Here is a 19,888-nt window from a genome sequence, read left to right as displayed (position 1 = left end):
GATGATGATAGGTGGTATATGATGATGATGATGATGGGTGGTATATGATGATGATGATGATGGGTGGTATATGATGATGATGATGGGTGGTATATGATGATGATGATGATGATGATGATGATGGGTGGTATATGATGATGATGATAGGTGGTATATGATGATGATGATGATGATAGGTGGTATATGATGATGATGATAGGTGGTATATGATGATGATGGGTGATGGTGGTATAATGTGATGATGATGGGTGGTATATGATGATGATGATGGATGGTATATGGTGATGATGATGATGGGTGGTATATGATTATGATGGGTGGTATATGATTATGATGGGTGGTATATGATGATGATGATGATGGGTGGTATATGATGATGATGATGATGGGTGGTATGTGATGATGATGATAGGTGGTATATGATGATGATGATGATGATGATGGGTGGTATATGATGATGATGATGATGATGGGTGGTATATGATGATGATGGGTGATGGTGGTATAATGTGATGATGATGGGTGATGAAGAGGGAGGTTGATGGTGGTATAATGTGATGATGATGGGTGGTATATGATGATGATGGGTGGTATATGATGATGATGATGATGGGTGGTATATGATGATGATGGGTGGTATATGATGATGATGATAGGTGGTATATGATGATGATGATGGGTGGTATATGATGATGATGATGGGTGGTATATGATGATGATGATGGGTGATGGTGGTATAATGTGATGATGATGGGTGATGAAGAGGGAGGTTGATGGTGGTATAATATAATATTCTGAGATTTATACAGATAATATCCGCAGATATCACACATCGCCCCCTCACAGTGTTGGTGTCGCCCCCTCCACACTTAGGGAAGGTTGGTAGGGGGGGCTCGGTGACGTCACAGGAAGTCTGACCCCCTCTCCCTCTGCACAGTCCCGCTGCGAGGTTGGCGGCCATATTTCCGGTGACAATCCTACTGCGGACAGGCCGAGCGGCTCCGGGATCATGGCTCCATCACCGGGGACACGTGTGGAAAATAGTTGCTGCGCTCCAGCGCTCGCAGGGACAGCCCGGTGACATAATAAAGAGCCGACATGTTCTTGGGAGTTTACATTTTAGTGATTGCAAACTGGAGGCAGATGTGTCTCCTATAGTGCGGCCAATCCGGCTGTGACCTGGCCAGACAGGTGAGCCATCAGCCTTCCAGCGGACAGGAGGGGGGCGGGGCGGCCTGTAGGGGGGAGGAGCCACACAGCACCTGTACAGGGATGAGCCCAGGAGTGGACAGTGGAGCAGCCAGGCAATGTGCAGAGCCCAGCACAGGGAGATCCTCCATCATTGATCATCATTCTCCATACATCCATTTATTATTATCACTTATTATATATATTAATACTTTATATATAATAATTATATATATTAGATATATAAATTATTATTATTAATATATCAAATTCTGCACCGCAAGAGCTTACACTCTAATGTCTACTAATAGTCTATTATTATTATTATACATTTATATAGTTCTGACATATACCGCAGTGCTGTACAGAGAACACTGAGCCCATCTCGCCTGTTTCTGCACCACAGGAGCTTACACTCTAATGTCCAACATCCTATTCTATTAATAATATACATTTATATAGCTCTGACATATACCATAACACTGTACAGAGGACACAGCCAGTCACATTTCTCTCTGCACCAGAAGAGCTTACACTCTAATGTCCCCCCACAGTCACACACTATTATCATTATACGTTTATGTAGCTCTGACTTATACCATAGTGATGTACAGAGAACACATTCTTTCTCATTAATTCATTGGCTATGGAACGGGGGCTGAATAATTATTAACGGACATTCGCAGGCGAAGAAGAATATTCCGGAGTCCTGAAAATTCTCTACAAACGTTTCCTTTTTTTTTTTTTCCAAAAATAGAATTTGGCTGACAAAATATCACAATGTGTTCCCGGCCCCACCCACATTCCATGGAGATCTCCTCGTCAGAAACATATTTATTTTTTCCACCTTTGCCTTGAGATATATAAGTTCGATCAGTAATTTAAACGAACAACCCCTCCACCTGTAGCTGCGATGTTAAATTCGGGTGGACTCCTCCTTTAGGGTTTCTTTGCGTCCCATTGGCTGATACCAGTTGAAATAGACGAACCGCGCGGGGGGAGGATGTTTTTTCCAAGGATGACAGGTAAAGTATTTCTCAACCAACCACATTACACTGCAGTGACCAGCCGGTGTCTTCTCTCGAACCAAAGCCAGCAACTGGTAGAACCCTATAGGGGTCCACTGTTACAGGAACAAGGAGCTAGCATCTGTACCTGGGGAGGGCACACCATCAGAGGTCTTCTTTCTAGCCAAAGCACATGTGGGGTCCCCAGCATCTTGTAGAGATCTATAGGGGCCTATTGTTACAGGATTGAGGAGTCACCATCAGTACTTGGGACAGGGCACACCATCCAGTGTCTTCTTTCTAGCCACAGCACACGTAGGGTCACCAGTATCTTGTAGAGCCCTATAGGGGCCCACTGTTACAGGATTGAGGAGCCACCATCCGGGGTCTACTTTCTAGCCAAAGCACACATGGGGTCACTGGTATCTTGTAGAGCCCTATAAGGGCCTGCTACTACAAGATCGAGGATCCAGCCTCAGTACCAGAGACAGGGCACACCATCCAGGGTCTTCTTTCTAGCCAAAGCACATGTGGGGTCACCGGTATCTTGTAGAGCCCTACAGGGGCCCACTGTTACAAGACCAGCCCACTGTTACAGGACCAACGAGCCACCATCAGTACCTGGGACAGGGCACACCATCCAGGGTCTTCTTTCTAGCCAAAGCACATTCGTGGGGTCACTGGTATCTTGTAGAGCCCTTTAGGGACCTACTGTTACAGGATCCAGGAGCCAGCATCATTACCTGGGACAGGGCACGCCATAACACATAACACATTCTCTGTTTCGTAAAGGTTAAAAAAAAGTGGGTGTGGCCTAAATATTGGCACTCTGCTAGCTGGTGGTTTGTATCGCTCTGTGCCTGTAGTCCTCCATAGGTCAGTCTTTGGTGGTACCAGTGGTTTCAAATTGCTGGCTGTATTGGAGGTCACCAGGGATGAGCCTTAGGTCCAAACCCAGAAGTCAGCTGTCATTCCTGGACCAATGAACTATGTGTGGAGGGTTGCCCACTGTGCAGCTGGTCATACCTAAAGGGGCGGGGATGCTTGTGACATTATTGACCTGATATGGCCACATGGTCATGTTATGTCAGTGTTCATGGGCTCATTGGCCCCGGAGTGACAGCTGACTTCCAGGTTCCGACCCAAACTTAGTTCGGAAAAAACACAAGCTCATCTCTAGTGGCCAACCCCTGTGTCTATTGGTCACTCACCAGCCATTTTTTACAGTTGTCTCTGTGCTCAGCTCCGGTGTCTCACTTAGAGTGGTCCAGGAGCCTGACTATTATGGGAGGGGTAGTACAATACTGGAGCAAATGGTAAATAAGCGACTACTGTGTACCATCATGAGTGACTTGACACCAGCTAACCCGGTGCCAGGTCCGTAAGAACATTTTTTGTTATATTGTTTCAGAACGGTTATATGACTCCGTGAGGATGGAGAAAGACAGGAACCAGATGACTGATAGGATACTGAATATCACCCTGGAGATCATCTACCTGCTGACCGGAGAGGTGAGGAGGATTCTGGGAGGTCACATGACATCCCTCTTTTATCTATTAATGAAACACATACCTGACCAGAGAGGCAAGGAGGATTCTGGGAGGTCACATGACATCACTCTTATCTCTAATAATAAAACACAGACCTGACCAGAGAGGTGAGGATGATTCTGGGAGGTCACATGACATCACTCTTATCTCCATTAATAAAACACAGACCTGACCAGAGAGGTGAGGAGGATTCTGGGAGGTCACATGACATCATTCTTACCTTTATTAATAAAACACAGACCTGACAAGCGAGGAGTATCCTGGAGAGGAATTACAAGACATTACTTCTCTCACTTTGTTATCACCTAGGATTATGTACCTTCAAAGAAGACTGCTGATGACGCGACGCCCAGCAGTAGTCACCCCCCTGTCTTGGAGGGTTCAAGCCGGAGCCAGAGCCCCAGCACAGAATCTCCAGCTCCCTCCCTGAGACCTGAGAGAGATGACAAGAAGATTCTACAACTGACCAACAAGATCATTGAGCTGCTAATGGGAGAGGTGAGCGGTGCCGGGAATTCTGGGACATTATCCAGTAACAGACAAGGGATGTGCCTGGATAGTCACACTCTCTTATTGTGTGTGTCAGGTTCCCGTAAGGTGTGAGGATGTTGCTGTCTACTTATCCATGGAGGAGTGGGAATATTTTGAAGGACACAAGGATCTGTACACTGAAGCCATGATGAAGGGCCATCAACCTCGGGCTCCACAGGGTGAGATATTATGTAAAGACTTGCATTTGAATGTCTTGAAAAAAAATCTGGGCACGGGTTCACAATATTATATCCTGTAAATCGGATTGAGCATTACGATCTGTTTGGGCCACTGTTAGTATAAATTATGTTCTTCAGACGATTCCAAGAACATTTTAGGTTGGTCATAGAGCCAAACATGGATACTCCTTTTGTAGACCCAAGATGGTCTTGAAGGTTAACGATCCGACTGTTGCTTGATAAGTTGCCACATATAGATGCCCTTTTGTAGACCCAAAATGGTCTTGAAGAATAACAATCCAACTATTGCTTGATACATAGCCAGACATAGATACTCCTTTTGTAGATCCAAGATAGTCTTGAAGATTAAGGATCCAACTATTGCTTGATAGGTAGCCAGACATAGATACTCCTTTTGTAGATCCAAGATAGTCTTGAAGATTAACGAACCAACTATTGCTTGATAGGTAGCCAGACCTTAATACTCCCTTTTTATAACCAAGATGGTCTTGAAGATTAACAAACCAACTATTGCTTGATAGGTAGCCAGACATACTGTAGATACTCCTTTTGTAGACCCAGGATGGTCTTGAACAATAATGATCCAACTATTGCTTGATAGGTAGCCAGACATAGATACTCTTTTTGTAGGACCCTTAATGTCTTTGCTCTTAGTAAACGCCTTTCAGCCTTAGCCGAAAAAAAATTCCAACCCACCTTGTCGTCCTCCCCCCCCGAATATATCTATAGGTATGCTGAGATCTTGAGGGTACCAGTCCCAATCATCACCCAAGTTCTGGTGATTTTGGTAAGGCTGGGCAGCAATTGTAATCTTAGTGCTTATCCAGTAAAATTTTGGTTTTTCCAGGTTCTAAAACTTGTGAATTTCTTTAGAATTCTGCCCATGTTTTTGTACTAGTCTGGTGGACTAAACTTTCTTTGATTTTTTTAGAACAAGGCCTTACCTTAGCCCCTGCGGTGTTCCATAGAATGCTTCATGACTTCCTGGTATGTAGATTTTAGACATGAGAACCAGTAAGACACAGGAAGCAGTTCACCAGCTGACCTCATTAGCACACACACCCTGCACCCATCAACTAGGTTTGCACGGCTCCCTTCCAGGGGTGCATTTGCCTGGCTTGTCAATGTAGGCTGCCACACCTGCTATTTGTGCACGGCATCCCCAGCGCCCCTCCAGACGGGCCCAGGCCACGTGCTAAACTCTCTGGGGCCTCAGGTTGGACACCCCTGATGTAGTGCAAGGGCCTGCTTGATTGGATACAGAGTGAATGGATAGATAGATGGATCCTCCTATTTCATATTTTTTATAAATCTAAAGGAAGCTTTTGTTTTTCTGCAACAGAGGTACAATAATGGTATACTGGTACATAGCTGAGCTGGAATTTAGAAAACAAAAGGTGAACTTAGCCATAAAAAGACCTTTACATTATTTTGTTGGCTTCTGCTTGAGGAAGCACACATAAGTTGTGTGGGTATAAGTCTTTGAAGAGATCATGGAGCTCCCTGTTACAGACGTGTCCGGGACACAACTGAATCTATGGAATACAGCTGTGCCCATGGGTCATGGGTTTAGAGACAGTGTCCATATACTGTATACTTCTGCATATTTATTTCACATGTACTTGTATGGACTACGGGAGTCCCTATATAACAGTCTTTCTCAAGCTTTTTACTCCAAAGGATTTCTTGCAATAATGTTCAGGTTTAGAGAATCCCTGCTAAGTGGCATTAGTGGCCACTGAGAACATCGACCCTTACATTGGTATTGGCCGATGGGAAGACTGCTCATGGTCAGAATCCCACCATTACAATCATGCCTCTGGCTCTGCCAAGTGGTGTTGGACCTGGAACTATGCAGGCATCATCACATGGAAGGTCAGTTAGCCACAGCTCAAGGAACCCCTAGCCACCTCTGGAGGAACCGTAAGGTTCCGAGAAACCCTGGTTGAGAATGGCTGCTATAGAAGAAATATTGAACAATCTATGTCTACATAAAGCTGTATCTATTGTATGTGCATTGATGACTATTAGGAGATCATTTCATTGAAGTGGGTGTGTATAGACCTGTCAAATTGCCCATTGGATTTATTGGTCCAGCACAAGCCTACAAGAACAAAATTTGTAATAAATGGTATTTACACAGTTAACCACTTCCGGACCACCCACCGTCATTATATGTGGGCTGTTTGAAGAGGAATATCGTTGTTATGGCAGCAACTAGCTGCCATAACCCCGGTATTCTCTTCTTCAGTGAGTGGTCCAGTTTAAGATAAAAGTGGTCTCTGCGGCGGATTCGCAGTGAGATCACTTTTATCAGCGGTGGGAGAGGGCCCCCCCCTTCTGTCGCGCTCCGGTGCCCTCTGCCGCTTACCGGAGCCGTCGGCAGCGGCGGAGGCGATCGGGTCCTTCTTGTGGCCTGACATGGAGACGAGTGAGGGCAAGATGGCCCCCACCCATTTACATATCATTGCAGGGCGGAAGCGACGTCAAAACGTCACTTCCGCCCATAGCTCTTAAAGGGCCTTTTTTTTTTCTTTTTTTTAAATGACAAATTTTTAATTTTACATTCCCCAATAGGAATAAAACAATTTTTTTTTTTAAACAGTGTAAAAATAAAAAAATAAAAGGTAAAATAAATAAGAAAAAAAAAAAAAATTTAAAGGCGCCCCGCCCCCGACGAGCTCGCGTGCAGAAGCGAACGCATACGTGAGAAGCGTCCGCATATGAAAACGGTGTTCCAACCACACATGTGAGGTATCGCCGCGATCGTTAATAATTCTAGCCCTAGACCTCCTTTGTAACTTAAAACATGCAACCTGTAGAATTTTTTAAACTTTGCCTATGGAGATTTTTAAGGGTAAAAGTTTGTCGGCATTCCATGAGCGGGCGCAATTTTGAAGCGTGACATGTTGGGTATCAATTTACTCGGTGTAACATTATCTTTCACAATATAAAAAAAAAAATTGGGCTAACTTTACTGTTGTCTTATTTTTTAATTCAAAAAGTGTATTTTTTCCAAAAATGTTGCTTTTTGTAAGACCGCTGCGCAAATACGGTGTGACAGAAAGTATTGCAACAACCGCCATTTTATTCTTTAGGGTGTAAAAAAAAAATGTATAATGTTTGGGGGTTCTAAGTTGTTTTCTAGCAAAAAAAAACAGTTTTTAACTTGTAAACAACAAATCTCAGAAAGAGGCTCAGTCCTTAAGTGGTTAAAGCCCGCATCCCCCCCCCCCCCCCCGAAGTCTTCTTGCAGATCATGTGACATGTAGGGTCCTATTCTTAAATGATGCAGGAATCAGGCTGACGTGATGACGTCAGTTCTGCTCTCTGCATTATGGGGGGGGTCTCTTCTACTTTTAAAAAAACAGCTTGGAGTTGAGCTTTAATAGATTTCCACCACCCAGTTTATCTGCATTTGTCAAAAAGCAGGACATTAGGTTTAGAGTGATACTAAACCCTCTTATTCTTTACCGCCAAGGAAGCAGCCATCTTGGCCTCTGTTTTATCTGCAGTTGACATGGTGCTGCACATGGGATCAGTTATGACACCAGCCATTTGATAGCATGATAATTTGGTTGAGAGCAGAAGCAGGTATGACAGCTATCATTTCTGGCTTGCCACATATATATATATATATATATATATATATATATATATATATATATAAAACTGTTTTGAGAAACCAATAAATCGATGGGTTTAAAGCGGAACTAAACCCATTAATTTAACAGTTTAAAAAAACAGTTACATTCCCGGCACGTGCTTTCAACCCAACTGTCAAACCATCAAATGGTTGGTGTCATAAATAGTCACATGTGTAGCACCATGGCAGTTGAAAATCAAAAAAAGGCCAAGATAGCAGCTTCCTTGCCTGGAAATTATATAAGTGTTTAGTTCTGCTATAATATAGAGGCTTTAGTTGAGTTACAACGTTATAAGCTCTTTGAACAATTTTCTAATCCTAACTAAATCTTCTGTTAACAGATGACTTGAAACCTAAAAGTTCTGCAGTATTTCATCCTACATTTCAGTCCACCAGGGGCATAAGAGGAATTGTCCCTAGGCCCATCCCGCGGACAGAATACCTGACAATATATAACCCAAGTGAGAAGCCAGGAAGATCTGTGAGCACTGAATCAGATGATTCCTCTTCGAGTGATGATGACGATGATGACGATGACGAAGATCTCCACAATGCTGAGCTCTACATACAGGCTCAGTACACGTCTTCTAATGCCCAAGCTCCAGAGACTGACTCAAGCGATGATGAGGATGTCATCTATATATCCACCCAACAAACTCAAACCAAACGTCCGATGTTCTATAGAAGAGAAGAACCAGTCTCTCGCCAAGAAATGAACCTTCAACACCTCTACATCCCTCGGGCCCTTGGCTACAGGCCAAACCCGGTCCGGCAACCTCCCAAAGCCAACATCAACAACGCTCCGAAAATGAGTGCCATGCTAATGAGACACAACGCGCTCAACCGGGCCATTCACATCAAGCCTGCCCCAACTCCATCACTCCAGGCGATGCCAATGCCCCGAAGGCTCTACAACTGTTCTGAATGTTCCAAGCTCTTCCCTACCAACGCAGATCTAATGAGACACCAGAGGCTTCATAAGAAGAAGAAGCTGACATGCAACCAGTGTGGCAAAATCTTCCCATACAAGTCGCACCTGGTCCGCCACCAGAGCGTCCACACCGGGGAGCGGGCCTTCGTCTGCTCGGAGTGTGGTGAGAACTTCATCTGTAAGTCGCACCTGGTCACCCACCTGAGGATCCACACACGGGAAAAGCCGCTCGTCTGCCAAGACTGCGGCAAGCATTTCTCCTGCAATTCGGCACTCATCACCCATCGCAGAATCCATACCGGCGAGAAGCCCTTCGTCTGCCCCATATGCGGGAAGGCTTTCGCCCAGAGCTCCAACCTTCTTTCCCACCAGAGAGGTCACACCGGCGTTAAGAAATTCATCTGCAGAGAGTGCGGCAAGAGCTTCGCACAGAAAAACGACTTGAATAGACACTTGAAAATTCATAGAGGACAAATCGCATTTCCACAGATGTAGACGGAGTAGTTTTTTTCATTTTTCTTTTTTTTTTTTTTTGTTTATGTTTTCTTTCGGAAATAAAAGCTTGTTAACCTTTTCCAAGTGCCTCTTGCTATTAAACCCGGAGTTTAAAGCGTGCGTCTGTACACTGTCATTGATGGATATATTGATGTGAGGGTCCTGTTCAGATTGTGGCCTTGATTTTGAAAACCCGTTAAAAGGTTCGGCCATCTGAAACGGGGGATTTTCTTTTGGCTAAGTGCCACTGGGTTGAGATACCGCATTGACTAGACCAGGGGTAGGCAACCTTTCAGAGGTGGCGACTTACCTGAACAACATGAAAGAGATCAAAGATCTCCGGGGTTCAGCACCTCTTTTTTTTTTTTTTTTTTTTTTTAATAATTTTAAGAAATTAAGCAAAGACATAATTAAATAGTAGGGAAAAATATAATATAACAAATTTCACTGTAAAAATATAAACTTGCGCTACCTTAAAGGTGAACAGTGTCAGTAGGGTAGTGGAGGGGGTGAGTCAGTAGAACAGTGGATGGTGTTGGTAAGGCAATGGACTTTGCCAGTAGGGCAGACGCCAGTATCAGTAGAGCAATGGATGGTGTCAATAAGACAGAGGTTGGTGTCAGTAGAGCAGTGGATGGTATCAGTAATTTTTTATTGTTTTTATTTAAAAAAAATTAAAAATGTATTTTTGTCAATTATTTTTTACAATTTTTTTTTTGTTTTTTGTTTTTTTTTTTTACAATTTTTTGGCAGTCCTGTTGGGGGGCTTTGGTGAAATATCAGGGGTCTAAAGAGACCCCCTAATGTCTCACTTTTGAGACAGAGAAAGGTGATTGAGGACACAGTCCTCAATCACCATCTCTGCAGCCTCAGCTGCACAGAACTCCCCCCCCCCCCAACCATTTTGTCTTCACTAAGGTCCTCCTAGATCCAAAACCCTCTGTATCTTGTTCCTCCACAACTGTCCTTCTTCCAGGCACAAATCACTCCATCCCTCTTTTTTCCACTGTCCCTCTTCTGCACCCACATCCTTCCATCCCTCTTCTGGGCCCAATTACCCTCATCCCTCTTTTCTTGTAAAATTGTCCTTTTTCCAGACCTAAATCACTCCACCTCTCTCCTCTACATCTGTTCATCTTCTATAACCAAATCCCTCTGCCCCTCTTTCCCCTGTAACTCTCCTTCTTTCCTCCACATCCATACCTTGTCTAGAATTGAATCCCACCATACCTCTTTCGTTCACAACTGTCCCCTTTCTGGACCCAAATCCCTCAATCCCTCTCTCCCACAACTGTCCCCCTTCTGGACCCAAATCCCTCTCTCCCACAACTGTCCCTCTTCTGGACCCAAATCCCTCAATCCCTCTCATCCACAAATGTCCCTCTTCTGGACCCAAATCCCCTATAACCTCTCTCCCACAGCTGTCCCTCTTTTGCAACCAAATTCCTTCATTCTTCACCACAACTGTCCCTCTTGTGGACCTAAATCCCTTCATCCGTCTTTCTTCCACAACTGTGCCTCTTCTGAATCACTCTATCCATATTTTGAACACAACTGTCCTTCTGGACCCAAATCCCTCTTCTGGACCTAAATCCCACAGTCCTCTGTAACTGTCCCTATTAACTCCACCACTGTCCCTCATCTAGACCTAAATCCCTCCATCCCTCTTTCATCTATAGCTGTTCCTCTTCTGGACCCAAATCCCTCCATCCATCTTTCCTTCTTAACTCTCCCTCTTCTGCACCTGAATCCCTCTCTCCTACAACTGTCCCTCTACTGCAACCAAATCCCCTCTTCCTTCTCCACAACTGTCCCTCTTCTGGACCTGAATCCCTCTCACCTACAACTGTCCCTCTACTGCAACCAAATCCTCTCTTCTGAACCCAAATCCTTCCATTCATCTTTCCTCTTCAACTGTCCCTCTTCTGGACCTAAATCCCTCAACCCATTTTTCCTTCTCAACCCTCCCTCTTCTGGACCCGAGTCGCTCTCTTGTACAACTGTCCCTCTTCTGGATCTGAAACCCTCTTCCCTCTTCTGGACCTGAATCCCTCTCTCCTACAAATGTCTGTCTACTGCAACCAAATCTTCCTTCTCCACAACTGTCTCTGTTCTGGAACCAAATCCCTCCATCCATCTTTCCTCTTCAACTGTCCCTCTTCTGGACCTGAATCCCTCTCACCTAAAACTGTCCCTCTACTGCAACCAAATCCCCTCTTCCTGTCTCTCTTCTGAACCCAGATCCCTCCATCCATCTTTCCTTTTCAACTGTCCCTCTTCTGGACCTAAATCCCTCCACCCATTTTTCCTTCTCAACTCTCTCTCTTCTGGACCTGAATCGCTCTCTCCTACAACTGTCCCTCATCTGGACCTGAATCACTCTCACCTACAACTGTCCTTCTTCTGGACCTGAGTCGCTCTCTTCTACAACTGTCCTTCTTCTGGACCTGAAATGCTCTTCCCTCTTCTGGACCTGAATCCCTCTCTCCTACAAATGTCTCTCTACTGCAACCAAATCCCCTCTTCCTTCTCCACAACTGTCTCTGTTCTGGACCCAAATCCCTCCATCCATCTTTCCTCCTCAACTGTTCCTCTTCCGTACCTGAATCCCTCAATCCATGTTTCCTCTTCAGCTTTCCCTCTTCTGGATGTGAATCCCTCCTTCCTACAACCAAATTCCACTCTTTCTTCTCCACAACTGTCTCTCTTCTGGATCCAAATCCCTCAATCCATCTTTCCTCCTCAACTGTCCTTCTGGCCTCAAATCCTTCCATCCATGTTTACTCTGTAACTGTCCCTCTTTTCGATCCCAAGTTCTGTCCCTCTTTCCTCCACAATTCTGTACCAAAATGTATCCTTCCCTCTTTTCTCAGTAGCTGTCCCTCTTCCAGATCCTAATCTCTCCATCACTTCCATAACTTTTCCTGTTCTGGACCCAGATTCCTCCTCATTTCTCTCTCTTCTGGATCCATGTCCCTTGATCCACCACAAATCTTGACCCAAATTCCTCCATGTATTTTACTTTTATAGGCTCAAATCACCTTTACAGAAAAGATGTAAAAGTGAACCAACACCAGACACCCTCCCCACCCCCCAGTCCTTGCTGTACTTACCTCTGGGTTGCCAAGCTGTCAGCACCCCTAGGTGACTGGAGATTAGAAACCCCCCCCCCCTCTTCTCTGTCAGTGTTCCAGGATGAATCAGATGGATTCTGATTGGTTAGTGACATCATCACATTGACGGTGCTGGTCAATCGGAATCCATCTGGTCCGTCCTGGTAACCCCCGACAGAGGAGGAGAGCGAGGATTTCTAAGCTTGAGGCTGTTGGAGCTGTATGGGTGCTGGCAGCTCGGCAACCCAGAGGTAAGTACGGGGGATGGGGAGACTGTCCAGTGTCAGTTTAGCTTTTACAGTTTTTCTGTAAATGTGAACTAACCCTTTAAGGCACTATATGTTCAGCCATGTGATGATCATTTTCCAATTTCATTGGACACAACTAAAAATAATTCAATTAATTTTTTCATATCAGTATCCTTATCCTGGTGTGGTAGCTTAGTGAATTGAGCCCATTGCAAGGAAAAATGACTGGCAGCGTGCAGTTCTGGCGGTGGCCTCCAGGTGGCGGTGTGCAGAACATTCTCTCCTATTTAAGAAATGACTCCTCCGCAGCACCGTAGCGCGGTGTAGCCATTGCTCAGCCCCGCTGCTCTCTTTTTCTCCGTGGGTGAACATAGTGCGGGGGGGGGGGTGAGTCCTCGTTGCCGTCTGAGCACCGTGCGCCCCTCTGCAGCCTCCGACCGGACCCGCTCCACTCCCGGACCCGAACTGGTGTGTCTGTGGCGAGCTGCCCTCACCCAAAATGGCCGCGGGGGGGCTTCATGACGGCTTTCCAGGCCATGCGACAGGACGCTGTACGCACGTACAGGAACTTATTAGAGGCTGAGCATGCGCAGTGCTGGTGAAAGTTTGCACTTTAGTCTGGGAGTGAGTGTGCGGGCAGAGGTTGGGGTGAGTGCATGGAGGGGGCCTCCTATATACATTGTATTATTATTATGGCCGGTAGGTGTGCGCTGGACCCCATTCTAGCAATAGGAGAGGCCTTAAGGTGCCCATAAATGCCAGGGGGTGGGTGGTAGTGCTGACAGCAGCCAACTAAGAGAGTGGCAGCCAGCTGGGCCTGGTCTGATTTATTTATTTATTGCAGGTACTTATATAGCACCGGTAATTTACGCAGTGCTTTACATATACATTGTACATTCACATCAGTCCCTACCCTCAAGGAGCTTACACTCTAAGGTCCCAAACTCACATTCGTACATACTAGGGACAATTTAGACAGGAGCCAATAAACCTACCAGCATGTCTTTGGAGTGTGGGAGGAAACCGGAGTACCCGGAGGAAACCCACACAGACACAGGGAGAACATGCAAACTCCAGGCAGGTAGTGTCGTGGTTGGGATTCGAACCAGCGACCCTTCTTACTGCTAGGCGAAAGTGCTACCCACTACACCACTGTGCCGCCCTCAATGTTATTCATAGGAATACGACAATGGGGGACGGATATCCATCCCATCGTCTATCGGTCCCCGGGAGGAGAAATCACTGCAAAGTGTACCTACCCGTCTGAGAGCCACTTACCTCTAATACTGGCGCTGTGTGCCAGACTTTGTATATCCGGGGCCCATAGTGCTTGTGTGGCCCCCGGAGCTGGCAAGATTGGGGTCACTAATGTCTCCTCCCACTCCTGTAATATGACCCCAGTCTCCTCCCAATCCTGTAATATGACCCCCTGTCTCCTCCCACTCCTGTAACATGTTCCCAGTCTCCTACCACAACTGCAACATGTTCCCTGTCTCCTCCCACAACTGCAACATGTTCCCTGTCTCCTCCCACTCCTGTAACATGACCCCCAGTCTCCTCCCACTTTTGTAATATGACCCCCAGTCTCCTCCCACTCCGTCCTGCCCCCAGTCTCCTCCCATTCCTGTAATATGACCCCCCAGTCTCCTCCCAATCCCTCCATCCATCTTTCCTTCTTAACTCTCCCTCTTCTGCACCTGAATCCCTCTCTCCTACAACTGTCCCTCTACTGCAACCAAATCCCCTCTTCCTTCTTCACAACTGTCCCTCTTCTGGACCTGAATCCCTCTCACCTACAACTGTCCCTCTACTGCAACAAAATCCTCTCTTCTGAACCCAAATCCTTCCATTCATCTTTCCTCTTCAACTGTCCCTCTTCTGGACCTAAATCCCTCAACCCATTTTTCCTTCTCAACCCTCCCTCTTCTGGACCTGAATTGCTCTCTCCTACAACTGTCCCTCTTCTGGACCTGAATCGCTCTCTCCTACAACTGTCCCTCTTCTGGACCTGAATCGCTCTCTCCTACAACTGTCCCTCTTCTGGACCTGAATCGCTCTCACCTACAACTGTCCCTCTTCTGGACCTGAATCGCTCTCTCCTACAACTGTCCCTCTTCTGGACCTGAATCGCTCTCTCCTACAACTGTCCCTCTTCTGGACCTGAATCGCTCTCACCTACAACTGTCCCTCTTCTGGACCTGAATCGCTCTCTCCTACAACTGTCCCTCTTCTGGACCTGAATCGCTCTCTCCTACAACTGTCCCTCTTCTGGACCTGAATTGCTCTCTCCTACAACTGTCCCTCTTCTGGACCTGAATCGCTCTCACCTACAACTGTCCCTCTTCTGGACCTGAATCGCTCTCTCCTACAACTGTCCCTCTTCTGGACCTGAATCGCTCTCTCCTACAACTGTCCCTCTTCTGGACCTGAATCGCTCTCTCCTACAACTGTCCCTCTTCTGGACCTGAGTCGCTCTCTTGTACAACTGTCCCTCTTCTGGATCTGAAACCCTCTTCCCTCTTCTGGACCTGAATCCCTCTCTTCTACAAATGTCTGTCTACTGCAACCAAATCCCCTCTTCCTTCTCCACAACTGTCTCTGTTCTGGAACCAAATCCCTCCATCCATCTTTTCTCTTCAACTGTCCCTCTTCTGGACCCGAATCACTCTCACCTAAAACTGTCCCTCTACTGCAACCGAATCCCCTCTTCCTTCTCCACAACTGTCTCTCTTCTGAACCCAGATCCCTCCATCCATCTTTCCTCTTCAACTGTCCCTCTTTTGGACCTAAATCCATCCACCCATTTTTCATATTACTCCTGTAATATGACCCCTTGTCCTCCTCCCACTCCTGTAATAAGACCCCCAGTCTCCTCCCACCCCTGTAATAAGACCCCCAGTCTCCTCCCACTCCTGTAATATGACCCCAGTCTCCTACCACTCCTGTAATATGACCCCCAGTCTCCTCCCAATCCTGTAATATGACCCCCAGTCTCCTCCCACTCTGTACTGCCCCCAGTCTCCTCCAAATCCAAAAATATTTTATATCCTGAACATTATATACTGCAGAGAGTGACACCATATATAGTTCTAGATCAGGTAGGGAAGGTATTATTGGTGTCCAAAGCCCCATTGGAGAGGTTTCCTCTCCTTTCCTGTCCCTGCAATAATATTGTCCCCCAAACAGGAGGTGAGCTAAGAACTCTTACAGGGACACATAACCATAAAAAGATGACAAATTTGCAGCCTGTGTTAATAAGCTCATGTTATGGTGCCTATTGATACATAACTATGATGAAATCTGTGTTTAGTGCCCATCCGGTTCATATATCTAATATTTTCCCTTCCAGTAGGTTCACCACCAGGATCCAGCCAGCGTGATGGAGAGATCTCAGTAGTTGGCTTTATACATGTGCCAGTGAAGAACTAGTCCTCTCCCAGAATCCATTGCAGCAGACCTATAAAGAGTTGAAAGGGAAAACAACTGTAGCACCAGCTATGGAGTACGGCGATAGCAGCACCGAATGCAGCACTACTAGTGTTGAGGAGGACTCCTATTCCGAGACAGACTTTGAAGAAGATCATGGAGATACAACAAGCAAAGGAAAGACCAAGTTTTTGTGCCCTGAGTGTGGGAAGAGCTTCATTTCCAACTCTCTGCTCACCATCCACCAGAGGACTCATACGGGGGAGCGCCCTTATGAGTGTTCAGAGTGCGGCAAACGCTTCACTCAAAAACAGCACCTACAGGTCCATCAGCGCACCCACACTGGGGTGAAGCCGTACCAGTGTGACGAGTGCGGGAAAAGATTTGCAACGACGACAAGCCTTTCGACGCACGAGAAGTGCCACACGGGAGAAAGGCCGTTCCAGTGCTCTGAATGCGGCAAAGGTTTCACCATGAAGTACTTGCTCCACAGGCACGAGATGAACCACACAGGTGCCAAGCCATTCCCTTGTTCCGAATGTGGCAAAAGCTTCCCGACCATGCCCCGACTACGACACCACCAGTTGACCCACACCGGAGAAAAGCCCTATGAATGTCCAGAGTGCGGGAGACGCTTCTCCACCAACTCGCACCTCTATAGCCACAAGGCCACCCACACCGGAGAAAAGCCCTTTAAATGCTCTGAATGTGGAAGAGGGTTTGCCCGCAGTAGCCACCTACGGGGCCACCAAAGGGTCCACACCGGAGAGAGGCCGTTCGCCTGCAGCGAGTGCGATAAGCGGTTCGCTGTAAAAAATGAACTCGTCAAGCACGAAAAAACGCACACGGGCGAAGCAAAGCGCAAGCACTCCAGGAACGACGAGGAAAGCGGCATCTCCGAGAAAGTTCTCGACGGTAAGAGAGTGTTTGAGTGCTCCGAATGCGACAAGCACTTCTTTCACAAGAGTCATCTGAAACAGCACAAGAAGATTCACACCGGCGAGAAAGCCTTCCAGTGCCAAGAATGCGGGAAGCAGTTCACGCAGAAGGCGGCCATGGTCAACCACGTGCAGAGGAAGCACGGCAAGGAGAAGACATTCCAGTGCTCAGAATGCAACAAGGCCTTCTTCCTGAAGGAAGAGCTTAAAAAGCATGAAAAGACTCACACTGGGGAGAAACCTTTCTCCTGCTCCGAGTGCGGCAAAGGATTCAGAGACAAAGCCCGTTTGGTGGTCCATCAACGCAGCCACACCGGCGAAAAGCCCTTTTCCTGCCCTGTATGCGGGAAAGGCTTCAGCGACAACGGAAACCTCATCCGACATCAGAAGATCCACACAGGTCATAAACCGTTCTCGTGTTCCGAGTGCGGGAAAGCCTTCCTCCGCAACTCTCAGCTTCTCTCCCATCAGAGGTCCCACACGGGCGAGAAACCGTACACGTGCTCAGAGTGCGGCGAAGGCTACAAAGATAGGAGCAGCCTGGCCCAGCACCAGAAAAACCACACCGGGAACAAACCGTTTGCCTGCTCTGAGTGCGGGAAGTGCTTCTCCATCAACTCAGATCTGGCGAGACATAAGATGACCCACAGCGACGAGAGGCCGTTTTCCTGCTCGGAGTGCGGGAAATGTTTTAGAGACAAGAAGAGCCTGGTCTTGCACCATCGGAGCCACACGGGGGAAAAGCCGTACGAGTGCCGGGAGTGCGGGAAATGTTTCAGCTGCAACGGGAACCTTAGAGCCCACGAGCGGATACACACGGGCGAAAAGCCCTACGCTTGCCAGGACTGTGAGCTGTCCTTTACTTCCTGCTCTGGGTTGGTGGCTCATCGGAAAGTTCACCACTCAAGTGCTAAAAACGAATCGTAAGCCTAGGGGAGGACTCTTCTTTTTTTTTTATTTATATTTTTATTTTATTCTCAGATGCCAATTTAGGTTCTTATTGAACCTTGCCGTTTAAACGTTGTTTTGCTCACTTGTCCTTCTCCCTGTCCTCCATTTCTACATGAAAGTGGATGACAATTTAAGCTTTTGATACTTGATTAAGGGCTCGTTTACGCTTGCTTCAAAATGTGGCACTGGACAAGCATTTTTAAAGCACTCTGAATGCCAATCAAAGCTGCTGTCTCTAAATAAAATGGTAAGCTTGCAGTACAGTTTATACTGTTGTGTTTTTTTTTGCTTTGCGTCACTTCAAAAATTATACCCCATGTCTCTTTCTTGGTGCTTCAAAGTGTCTCCAAAGCCTCCACCTGTAGCTTTTGAGGGCTTTTATTCAGTGTTAGCCTCGCTTTGTTTTGGAGGTATGAGGTATCCCAGGATGCACTGGGAAACCAACAAGTGAACAGGAAAGACATAATCAGCAGTCACTTCCGGTTCATGTGAATATATTCTGGGAGTGTCTGATGCAGACGTCACATCTGGTGTGGAGCAGCAGAAAGGTGAGCAGGGTCCGGACTGGAGCAGAGCAACTAATAGACGGCACACATGATGTGCAACTTGGGAATGCTATAACAGAAGGTGAGCGGGGACCGGAGAGAGAGAGAGAGTTGAGTGGCAGAGGATCAACAGAGCTGGTGGCTGGAACAGGAGAAACCTAGCAGATGTTTAACGTGGTCAGCAGCGTAGGAGCAATATAGCGGGAGGTGAGTGGGGACCAGAGAGATAGAGGAGGCTCAGCAAACCAGAGGATCAGCAGAGCTGGGGGTTACTACTGAGTGGGGGATCAGCAGAGCTGGGGGTTACTACTGAGCGGGGGATCAGCAGGGCTGGGGTTTACTATTAAGTAGGGGATCAGCAGAGCTGGGGTTTACTATTAAGTGGGGGATCAGCAGAGCTGGGGGTTACTACTGAGTGGGGGATCAGCAGAGCTGGGGGTTACTACTGAGCGGGGGATCAGCAGAGCTGGGGGTTACTACTGAGCGGGGGATCAGCAGGGTTGGGGTTTACTATTAAGTGGGGGATCAGCAGAGCTGGGGGTTCCTACTGAGTGGGGGATCAGCAGGGCTGAGGGTATTACTGAGCGGGGATCAGCAGGGCTGGGGCTTACTAAAGAGTGGGAAATCAGCAGAGCTGGGAATACTACTGAGCATGGGATCTGCTGAATGAGGGTACTAATAAGCTGGTGATCTGCTAAACAGGTTTCATTGCTCCTTGAGTGCTCTCCTGGGTATTGGGCACCGCCAGTTAAGGGCAGGCTCCAAAGAGTAGATTGTGTAAGTGGACTATAAATGGGTGCTCCCAAGGACATCACTCATTCTGGAACAGAGCTGAATGAAAAAGATCAGGAACCCCTAATCGTCTACTCCATTGGCTCCTGCAGGGCCTATTATGTTCAGAATCATAAATGATTAAAAACAATCTGAACTGACTTACTGAAATTATAGATGCTTTAAAATTTGCATTTACTAGAGCCGATCTCCTGTTGTCCCCCCTGTAGCTACGTATCTCCTCCTCTACTGCTGGCTTTCAGCTGCTACAGGGAGGAACTACAGGGGATCGATTCCAGTAAATGCCTCCCCACCACCACCACACTGATCACCCCTCCTGTCCAGGA

At 46.8% G+C, this 19,888-nt stretch overlaps 2 protein-coding genes across 5 annotated transcripts; both read left to right on the top strand.

The window, feature by feature from the left end:
* The first annotated feature begins 1,017 nt into the window (after positions 1-1,017).
* On the top strand, positions 1,018-9,628 carry LOC141104719 (uncharacterized). 2 transcript variants are annotated; one of them, XM_073594416.1, is made up of 5 exons: positions 1,018-1,191; positions 3,607-3,707; positions 4,056-4,244; positions 4,333-4,456; positions 8,465-9,628. In XM_073594416.1, the coding sequence occupies exons 2-5, from the start codon at positions 3,630-3,632 to the stop codon at positions 9,547-9,549; spliced, it is 1,476 nt and encodes a 491-aa protein (XP_073450517.1). In that variant the 5' UTR covers positions 1,018-1,191; positions 3,607-3,629; the 3' UTR covers positions 9,550-9,628. The 2 variants fall into 2 exon arrangements, with proteins under 2 accessions (XP_073450517.1, XP_073450516.1); XM_073594415.1 differs by lacking the exon at positions 1,018-1,191 and adding an exon at positions 1,263-2,213.
* Positions 9,629-13,267: 3,639 nt separating this feature from the next.
* LOC141104705 (uncharacterized) lies at positions 13,268-18,488 on the top strand. 3 transcript variants are annotated; one of them, XM_073594392.1, is made up of 2 exons: positions 13,268-13,461; positions 16,260-18,488. In XM_073594392.1, exon 2 carries the CDS (start codon positions 16,408-16,410, stop codon positions 18,199-18,201), a length of 1,794 nt encoding a protein of 597 aa, XP_073450493.1. In that variant the 5' UTR covers positions 13,268-13,461; positions 16,260-16,407; the 3' UTR covers positions 18,202-18,488. The 3 variants fall into 3 exon arrangements, with proteins under 3 accessions (XP_073450493.1, XP_073450492.1, XP_073450490.1); XM_073594391.1 differs by having other exon boundaries at positions 13,268-13,558; positions 16,263-18,488; XM_073594389.1 differs by having other exon boundaries at positions 13,268-13,558.
* Positions 18,489-19,888: the final 1,400 nt, after the last annotated feature.

This window comes from Aquarana catesbeiana, linkage group LG08, assembly GCF_042186555.1.
Source record: "Aquarana catesbeiana isolate 2022-GZ linkage group LG08, ASM4218655v1, whole genome shotgun sequence".
Taxonomy (NCBI): Eukaryota; Metazoa; Chordata; class Amphibia; order Anura; family Ranidae; genus Aquarana; species Aquarana catesbeiana.
This window is presented reverse-complemented; position numbering and strand designations above follow the sequence as displayed.

Coding starts and splice junctions, on each gene's coding strand:
- LOC141104705 (XM_073594392.1), top strand. CDS start 16,408: ATGGAGTACGGCGATAGCAGCACCGAATGCAGCACTACTAGTGTTGAG.
- LOC141104719 (XM_073594415.1), top strand. CDS start 2,192: ATGTTTTTTCCAAGGATGACAG. Junction 2,214..3,606: donor GTTTTTTCCAAGGATGACAG/GTAAAGTATTTC, acceptor ATATTGTTTCAG/AACGGTTATATGACTCCGTG. Junction 4,245..4,332: donor TTGAGCTGCTAATGGGAGAG/GTGAGCGGTGCC, acceptor TGTGTGTGTCAG/GTTCCCGTAAGGTGTGAGGA.